Source organism: Salmo trutta, chromosome 14, assembly GCF_901001165.1.
Source record: "Salmo trutta chromosome 14, fSalTru1.1, whole genome shotgun sequence".
Taxonomy (NCBI): Eukaryota; Metazoa; Chordata; class Actinopteri; order Salmoniformes; family Salmonidae; genus Salmo; species Salmo trutta.
Window position 1 is genome coordinate 74,189,519 of NC_042970.1, and position 9,922 is coordinate 74,199,440.

Below are 9,922 nucleotides of genomic sequence, written 5' to 3' on the forward strand. Positions count from 1 at the left end.
ATGTCAGCCAGTTGTCCTAATCTATTTACAATCACATTGACGCAGCCGGACACAGACAGGGCTAACTCAGAGGGATTTGAGGTAGAGCTCCATGGGAACAGGCTTGGGAGGTTATAAAAGGCAGACAGGAGAGACTAGAGGGATCAAGGCTGAACTAGGACATTACTTACTGTGTGGACTGTAGACTGGATGTTTACCTGATTTGAGGCTTCCAGAAGTGGCAGTCAGTGTTGAGTTTTCAGGCCCAGAAACAGCTCTCGAAGTTGGCCGGTGGACCTAGCCTTCAGTCTCTGGATGAATGCCTGACTGAGCTCCAGCTGAGAGAGAGAGAGATCCAGGCAGAGACTGTTGAACGCCAGCTCCAGAAGCAGCTCTCGGGCAAGTGGATTTAGCCTCCTCCAGTCCCCGGATGTTTGCCTGAGCTCCACTGGACCAAAGAGAGTCCCAGCCCCAGAAGCAGCTCTTTGTGGGGCAAGAGGACTTAACCATAAGCTCCAGAAGTATCTGAGCTCCAGTCTCTACCAGACCACCAGAGAAATCCATGGAGCCCATTGCCCAGACCATGGCGGCCCAGGCTGCAGACCCTGACTCCCTCCCCAGGAGGGCCATGAAGGTAGCCCCCAGAGGGGCCTCCACACAGTTTGTAGGCACATCCATCATCATCCTCTCCTCCTTCGCTGTGTCCACTGTGGCTATGAACATGGGGAAGAAGATAGTGGATTCCAAGCAGAAGGGCAATGAAGGCTAACGGACAATGAATAGGCTAGCTAACGCCTTAGACACGTAGCTGAACACTTGTGCTAACTTATTGTATGTATTTTGGTCATACCTATAGACACCTGTGTTGACTAGTGTCTGCTGAATAAAGCCCAGAAGAAAAGTTGGTGAGATGCAGGGAATTTCAATTTACCCGAGTCACACTCAACTCCCCAGGGGGAAAACAGAAGCTGGAATTTCTGAAGATTATATAAGACGCATGATGTAAACCCGGTTGCCATGTCAACAACAGAGGATGCCCAAGACTGAATGAGTTGAGTTCAGAGATTCAGAGGAAGAAAATTACCAGCGGACACTTGATGCGATGCCAAACTCGCTATCATTTTAGTTAACAAGACAATAGTCAGACTTGTGTACCTAATCTATTGCGTATAAATGTAATTTACACAACGGTCTCTTTATTTACACTACTACGCAAATATCACTGGTATTTTCTCAGGGAAACTCAGTATAGTATATCTTGTATTAATATGCATTTTGCATGATAACTGTAGGCTTATGTATTACTTGTCTTAAGTCTGTCTCTGAGTATGAAACATTAGATTAATAGTAGGCAGTCATAATAGGAGCTGTACTTATGCTTTCACAACATATTACCTTTAAGACTTCCTGAACACTTCCTAATTATTCAAGTAAAAGGTGATTTCCAGTGCCTATGGATAGTTGTGGTGTATAACTCGTATAAAGGCAACAGCAAGATTGTTTGGGAGAGGATTTACATGAACTGTATGTTTTTCACCACTTGGGGGCAGTGTGGGAATATGAAAGCTGAGCACTACCTACCAACCACAGTATTCACTAATGCAATAATAAAAATACACCTGAACTGAACACCATTTCCTTTCCTGAACTCTATGAAAGAAATAGACAATTATTTAGAAACAATATATATTTATTGTTCATTTCACATTAAAGTATTATTCAAATGACAACAAAGTTCATGAAGTTGGGCTCCAAGTCCTTTTCAATCGATCATCAGTCAGTGGTCTTCACAGCAAATGGTCTCTAGAAAGGTTTGTGGTCATACACACAGCCTTAAACGTTAGTATTCTACAGCTGCAGTTAAGTATGTGTGTGCTCCTCTACATATCTTTAAGTAACTGTCCAGTGAAAATGTCCCTTTTTTGAAAGTTAATATTCTGTTAACTCATACACAAATAATGTTGTTGACTCGTCCTATACTCATATTTCTGGCCAAATAATAAATTGGAGAAAAAAAAACACAGAAAACCCCGCCTCCTGAGAGGAGGAGCTGGCAAGTAGGCGGTCTACTCGCATGAATATTTTTAATGACCAGTATACAACCACACCCTTCTGCTGTTGGGGTACACCCACACCATTCCAACACAGAAAAGCTGCTTTTTAACACACTTAATACCCATTTTTTGGAAGGAACACTATTTCAGTAAAATTGTAATTAAGTATAGGTCACATTTCATATACATCTGGAAACAGTGGACAGAGACTTTAAACAGAATGTGTGTGTGTGTGTTCTGCACCATGTCTCAGCGGGTGTGTGTATTCCTCTCCTTGTCTCAGAGTGTGGCCAGGCTCTGCAGTCTCCTCTCTGTGAAGAAGCGGTGTGTCTGGTGTGTGTTGCTCTGCTGGGCGGAGGTCTTGGAGCCTGCCTTGAAGTAGGAGAGCATGGAGGTGTTGTTCTGACGGGCTGCAGCCTTCTCCCCATCCTCCTCATCATCATCCCTGATTACACACAAATAGTTATGTGAACTTGTTCTACTGAATGTAAACAAACACAGCTTTCACATTACAATAGCCTCTTCCCTTTTCACAAAGCTGAAACAATAGTATAGTACTAAAATACATTAGAAGAATATAGGGTAAACACGGAGCACTTTTCACCATCTACCACTCCCTTCCCTGGCCCCTCTCCAACCCCTTCTTCACCTGTACCCCCTCTCTCAACGCAGACCCTCATCCCACCCCAGTCCCCCTAGCCCATCTCTTCTCACCAGTGTACGGTGACAGCCTTGCTGTCCAGCAGGGTCTGTGTGGTGCTCCAGCTGAACCTGACAAACTGAGGGTAGCCAAACACCGGGTCAAGCTCCTTCAACAGCCACGCCTTCGTCTTCGGGTCTGGAGGACACACAACAAGAAAAAGGTCAATTCTACTGTATTTTAAACAAATTCTACCATTACAGCACTAAAACACTACTGTATTTCTACAAACTTCTATGTAACACAAAAGATGGGCCTCCATCCTTTACCAGCCATAACTTTTAAAATTGCAGAATACAACATTTAAATGACGGTCTCTGCACTTCTAGTGTTAAAACACATTCTACCATTAAAGGACAAAATGCATCAAATTTGACTAAACTAGGATTCAATACAAGATGCTGAACTTCATATATTGTTTCCAAGCCATTAAAAATTGTGTGTGATGGGTGAAGATTTTCCCTAACGTGTTTCCCTACTGACCGTTGGGGTAGCCGGAGCCGTAGTCTGCGTCCACCTCTCCTAGGTCTTCTGGAAAGTTCCAGTCTTTTACTGAATGGTCCCTGGCCACCTGAGGGAGCAGCAGAGATCATTTAGGCCAGTGATCCTCCTTCTTAGCCTGGTCCCAGGTCTGTTCATGCGCCTGTCAGCTTAATCGCTGTCAAGGTTTGACAAGAAGTTGGCATGATAGCACAAACAAACTGGCACTCAGGCTACCTCAATCCTGCTCCTGAAGAGGACTGCTAATCTGGGACAAAACCCTTCACTCCAGTACTTTCAGATCCCTGGTCTCGAGGTACAGGAGACAAAGAGAGGAAACGATTAAAAACAAAGGAAGAGTTTGGCATTAACGTGACATCTAACCTTGGCACAGATACTGGCAGCACTGACTATGGGGAAGAGGGAGTCAGCTTTGGGTCGTACGGTCACTTCCACCCCGGGGAACCGCTGGGACAGCTTCTCCTGGTACTTCTCTGCAGGACCCACCGTGTCCACAAACACCTGTCACACACAGGGAGAGGGAGGGAGGGCAAGGGACAGGGTTGTAATAAAAGGTTGGTCAAATGAATCAAATTACATTTAATTTGTCACATGCTTCGTAAACAACAGAGAAATGCTTACTTACGGGTCATTTTCCAACAATGCAGTTGAAGATACAAAATAAAATAACAAAAGCAGAAATAGTGACAAAAGGAATAAATACACAGTAAATAACGAGTAAAAAGAACATGTCTATATAGCTGGAAGGGTAGTGAATATGATAGGGAGAAAGCGAGGGAGGGAGACAAAATAGAATATAGAAAGGCAGAGCGAGAGAAAAGAGAAGAGCAGAAAGAACATTTAGAGTGTTTGTTATGTTGTATTGATGATATTGGTGTGTTTGTATGTATGGTTTAAAATAATCAAGATGCTTTGTACCGTACCTCTTTGAGCTGTACTCCACTGTCCAGGGCAAACTGTACCAGGCCAATGGCTGCGTCATGAGAGAGAGCATTCAGGTTGTATTTTGACCTGTGGAAGAACAGAACGGTTAGAATCATCTGTGTGTGTGTTCGGTTGTTCGCTCTCTGTGTCTCTTTCTTTCTGTGTGTGTGTGTGTGTGTGTGTGTGTGTGTGTGTGTGTGTAGTATGTGTTTAAATACCTCTGCAGCATGCTGGTAGAGATAGTGTTGGGTGAGAGAATCTGAAGAGCCCAGCCTACAAAGCTCTTGGCCTCGTCCAGCTTGCGGAATAGATCCTCTCTCTGTGCCTCTGTCAATGTCTTCGAGTCTAGAAAAGGAGACACAGTAACTCATCATTGTACAACAAACCGATGCATGAATCAACTTTGTTGATCCGCAAAAGGTTTGTCACTAGAGACACAGACATGTACAATACAGTCACACAGGCATCCTTCACAACACGTATATGGATTCATTATTTAACGGATTCCTCTTGAATTTATATTGTATATCTTTAAAAAAATTATCATGAACTTACCTGCCACTTTCAAGTCCTTCAGATCTTCCTTTTTGGCGACGGGACAGAAACATATTCCGTAGACCATGGGTCCTGGTGGAGCGAATGCATGATATTAGCAAGCAACATCAAATGATGACCAAGCAGCTAGATAAGACATTCAGTGATCTACTAAGGGACCCATGGTGTTTCAATAGGAGACAATCATTTTTTTTTAATAGCATCTGCTAAATTACCAAAATGTAATTGGAAAAATAGATTAGTTAACATGGACTAGTGATCCATGACATTTGAAAAGGAGGCCCACTCACCCAGGACAGGCCCCCTGCCGGCTTCATCGATACCCAAACAGCAGTCTTCTGTCTTGCAGACGTCAGGTATTGCTGAAGCCAGGCGACAGCTCACCGAGTTGTCTGCTTCAAACTCACCGAGATCCATGGTGACCTTCCACTGTCTGTTTCTGTAAGTCTGTAATCAACTGTAAAAAAACAAAAGCTGTAAACAACTGTACAGAGAAAGTACACTGTAAACAACTGTAAAGGATAAGTAGCCTAAACAACTGTAACTAACATTTCAAGGGTCTTGGTGAGTAGTTATGTTGACATTTTGAAACATGAAATAGCAATCAAATTGTAAGCAAGCAATTACAAGATATAACCAGCTAGAAATAACAGTAGAATAGTGATGGGTGGTTTGACTCATAATCCGCATTTCCCACGGTTATATCCGCAGGGAGGGGCAGGTTTAGGGTCATTAAATATTGTGTGGATAAAGGGAGCATGGGTGAACACAGCTTTCTATTTCCTTACAACTGGTAAAACGAGTATAATTTGGAAATGTTGCACAGAAAATCGGTCCCATTTAAAAAACACATACATATATATATATATATATTATTTTTTTTTATCTCTCACTGGTCCCTAAACGTCTTTCCTCTGTGAAAGAAGCAACAATGACAAAGAAAACTTTACTGATGTCAACTAGATTGAAGCATTCATTCTATCGATATATTATTCCGGTGAGTAAGGGTTTACTTTTAGGGCATCATATAATGACAGAAGAGAAGCTGCATGTATCTAATTATAGACAAGTTGACAAACAAATAGCCAACAAAAATGTCAGAAATTATAAGCACAAACATAGACGTAAAAAAATCTTGCACCCCTGACAAAAAAATCGTTCCGCTGTCTCTGACTGTAGCCTACACCACATGTTCTATATTAGCGGGTTAGGGTCGGATGTGGGCCTCAGATTTTCACTTTATCACATATAGTCAAGTGGTTGTGGATGGCTTATTAGTAATTCCGGACGGGTGTGGGTGAACAAACAGCTGACCTGTGAACCATTCACAGTAGAAGTAACACGTGCATGTGTCGGTAGTACTGCTAATCCGATGCACGTGGATTTAAGCTAGTCTGTGGCAGTATGCAAAGTATTTTGGAGAAATGACAACCGTGACCCAGCACTCTAACATCTTTACTTTGGTGAGTTACGAAAGTACATTTAAGCCAGTCACTAAAAGAAGTCAGGCTGATAGTGAGAGTGCAGCCGAACGACGGCCTGGACCAGAGCTCCCTCTCAAACTCTAGGCGGCATTCTGCCTTACAGTTTTCAGCGGTTAGCTTCGCCCACGACTGGCCCATGTCAACTACACTCAACAAAAACGCAACATTTTAAGTGTTGGTCCCATGTTTCATGAGCTGAAATAAAAGATCCCAGAAATGTTCCATAAGCACAAAAAGCTTATTTCTCTGAGCATTTCTCCTTTGCCAAGATAATCCATCCAGCTGACAGGTGTGCAATACCAAGAAGCTGATTAAACAGCATGATCATTACACAGGTGCACCTTGTCCTGGGGACAATAAAAGGCCACTCTGAAATGTGCAGTTTTGTCACACAACGCCACAGATGTCTCAAGTTTTGAGGGAGCGTGCAATGGGCATGCTGACTGCAGGAATGTCCACCAGAGCTGTTGCCAGAGAATTGAATGTTCATTTCTCTTCCATCCTCATTTTAGAGAATTTGGCAGTACGTCCAACCGGCCTCACTACCACAGACCACGTGTATGGCGTTGTGTGGGCGAGGGATTTGCTGATGTCAACGTTGTGAAAAGAGTTCCCCATGGTGGGGTTATGGTATGGACATGCATAAGATATGGACAACAAACACAATTGCATTTTAGGTCCAAGGTCCTGTGGCCCATTGTCGTGCCATTCATCAGCCACCATCACCTCATGTTTCAGCATGATAATGCACGGCCCCATGTCACAAGGACCTGTACACAATTACTGGAAGCTGAAAATGTCCCAGTTCTTCCATGGCCTGCATACTCACCAGACATGTCACCCATTGAGCATGTTTGGGATGACCTGGATTGATGTGTATGACAGTGGTGTTCCAGTTCCCGCCAAAATCCAGCAACTTTGTGGCACAACATTCCACAGGCCACAATCAACAGCTGGATCAACTCTATGCAAAGAAGATGTGTTATGCTGCATGAGGCAAATGGTCACACCAGATACTGACTAGTGTTCTGGTCCACGCCCCTACCTCTTTCGTTAAGGTATCTGTGACCAACAGATGTATATCTGTATTCCCAGTCATGTGAAATACATAGATTAGGAGCCTAATACATTTATTTCAACTGGCTGATTTCCTAATACGAACTGTACTTCAGTAAAATCTTTGAAATTGTTGCATTTATATTTTTGTTCAGTGTACAATCCCCACGCTGTGTTTTACCATTTAGAAACGTCAATCAGCGCTTGCGATACAGCTTTCGAAATATGGCCCTTAATAGGGTGTCCAATCAAAACAGCATAATTTCACCTCTAAGAAAACCAATGGTCCAAACCTCATGTCTCTATCATAATTCATTCAAAAAATGTTGGAGTTTTTACCCTTGTAGGAGGTCCAAAATTAGGGTGAATAATTCAATGGAGGCATGAGATAAAAAGTGGTAAAGAATATGGAAATCGCACTGCGTCAACTAGGCTGGATGCTGTGAGAGAATTAAGGCTAACTGACAGGCTCACCGTTGAACTAGGCATCCTTCTCAAATCCGGGGGACATTAAACAATATAGAGGTAAGATAGATATCGATTTTAAGACGACATGCATTATTTTTTCTATTTTAGTAAACGCTTTTCATATTAATGCGAAATTCAATTTTTCTAAGATTTTTCACAAAAACAAGCGTATCTCTGAAATGTCAACGGAGCACCGCAAGCTTTTTATTTTCAAAGCCTATGATATTTAATTCCGCTAGTGTCATGTTAATTTAGCTTTGTGGCCAGTGGAAACAACTTTGCAGAATACCACAACATGTAAATCCTCTAAAATCGCTGCGAGAAAGCTGCACGCTCAAACAGAGCTCAGTGATTATTATCGGATTTATTAAGTTACGAAATCTGACTTTTTGGATATAATGTTAATGGTAAATAAAGACACCACTGGACGATTCAGAACATTAAGAATCATGTGTCTTGGTAAAATGTATTTTATACCATAAATAAGTGACATTTCATCACCAAACCTCGTGGGTGGACAGACACCCTACCCTTATTTTTCATCAGCAATAAAGAATCTTTCAAATTAAAAAATACACTTACTGTAGCAGTTTAGCACAGATCCATACAACTATGGGTGGCTCCATCCAAAGAAACTACACTTCCCGAGTTACGCTTACACACAGGGGTTCGGTGCATGCTAGATAGCGAATTGACCCAGGTGGTCGCCTCTGTCTTCCATAAATGTCCCATAAACAAGCGCTGTAACATGGAGATATGGCCTTGTGGGAACATTAACCCTATAAAAAGTCGTATCAATTCAACCTTTCGTTTTTTAAAAATGATTTATCGCTGGTAAGAAAGATAAAGTCCTTATGATTCCAATACCGTACCTCAAGCGATGCATGTTAATGTTCAGATCAAGCATCGTGGCTCTTAATACTACAATATGTAACTTTTTAGGCGACCCGACCAAATTCACAGAAATGTGAGTTAGAGATGTCACTCACTGAAAGTTAGTCTAGTAAGCGACAGATCTGTTCTATGTGCGCTATTTCGATGCTTCCCGTTCTTAAGTTTCGTTTTTGCATCTTACTTTTGGTTTTGTACACCTGCTTCAAACGGTTGAAAATACATTATTTTTGGTTATGGAAAATATATTTTACAGCAGTATAGAAGGTACATTGATACTCTGCACTATACTTGCTTGTGTTGTCAAACAAACAATGCAAACCATTAATTTTAGCAACGAGGAAATGGCAGAGCGATAGTGCACCTTTTTAAAGCATCATTATGTAACTTTTTGGGTGACCCAGATTCACATAGAAATGTAAGTTATAGATCTGTCACTTTCATTAAAGCAAGTCAAATTAGCGGTAGACCTGTTATGTGCTCGATTTCTATGCTTCCCATGTATGAGTTTCGTTTTTGTGCACCAGCTTCAAACACCTGGAAAAAACAATATTTTTTGTTTATTGAAAATATACTTCACCCCATACAGAAGACGCCTTCCTCAAATGACTTGTGTACTAGTAATGGAACTGAGAGTCGTGATCTAGGGCTAACTGTCTAGCTAAGCAGTTTGTTTAATGCATGTTAGAAACATTTTAGTTTCTTACTTGCGTTGAGTTGAATAATGCACGCCGTTTAGCAAGTGAAAAGGAAAGATAAGCACATAAAATTCCCACTCACCCCGTGTGTTGTTGATGTTCCTGTCTGGTGGTCAGTCAATTTTGGCGCGGAATCTCTGACATGACCCTCATGCGAGGCTTCGTGGGATTTGTAGTCCCATCCACGGTATCCCTGGGTTGTATGCCTATTATTTTAGTGCAGTACCTCTACACTCGGAGGATGGCAGCAATAGTCTTCCATCTTACTGGTCTAACTCAAGGGCTTGCATGTTAATTAAGCATTTCCTTACTTGTGCATGTGACAAATAAAACCTGAAACTTGAACATGAGTGACAACAATGTCACTCTGTTGAACAAGATGCTTAGTGTGTGTGTGTGTGTGTGTGTGTGTGTGTGTGTGTGTGTGTGTGTGTGTGTGTTCGCACATGTTGGCCCCTATGAACAGCAAATATTTCACACAAAAAATAAATCCCATTGTAGGTACGTACACATGACCGAATCACTTAGGTTGGTATTCAAGCGAATGTTAACATGGTACAACAACAAAATACATGGCCTTCCCTAAGTGGTCCCTTTCCCTCCTCCTCCCCC

At 42.1% G+C, this 9,922-nt stretch overlaps 1 protein-coding gene across 4 annotated transcripts; it reads right to left on the reverse strand.

Moving 5' to 3' along the window:
• Positions 1-1,651: 1,651 nt before the first annotated feature.
• On the reverse strand, positions 1,652-9,474 carry LOC115147382 (ribonuclease H2 subunit A-like). Of its 4 annotated transcripts, none has more exons than XM_029689606.1 (9): positions 9,393-9,474; positions 5,004-5,170; positions 4,714-4,785; positions 4,377-4,503; positions 4,158-4,245; positions 3,598-3,735; positions 3,217-3,304; positions 2,748-2,871; positions 1,652-2,478 (listed from the first exon to the last, which is right to left on the reverse strand). In XM_029689606.1, the coding sequence occupies exons 2-9, from the start codon at positions 5,128-5,130 to the stop codon at positions 2,313-2,315; spliced, it is 930 nt and encodes a 309-aa protein (XP_029545466.1). In that variant the 5' UTR covers positions 5,131-5,170; positions 9,393-9,474; the 3' UTR covers positions 1,652-2,312. The 4 variants fall into 4 exon arrangements, with proteins under 4 accessions (XP_029545466.1, XP_029545467.1, XP_029545468.1 ...); XM_029689607.1 differs by lacking the exon at positions 9,393-9,474 and adding an exon at positions 9,320-9,373; XM_029689608.1 differs by lacking the exon at positions 9,393-9,474 and adding an exon at positions 9,193-9,287.
• Positions 9,475-9,922: the final 448 nt, after the last annotated feature.

Coding starts and splice junctions, on each gene's coding strand:
- LOC115147382 (XM_029689606.1), bottom strand. CDS start 5,130: ATGGATCTCGGTGAGTTTGAAGCAGACAACTCGGTGAGCTGTCGCCTG. Junction 4,504..4,713: donor GAAGGACTTGAAAGTGGCAG/GTAAGTTCATGA, acceptor CTCCTTTTCTAG/ACTCGAAGACATTGACAGAG. Junction 3,736..4,157: donor GTGGAGTACAGCTCAAAGAG/GTACGGTACAAA, acceptor TGTGTGTGACAG/GTGTTTGTGGACACGGTGGG.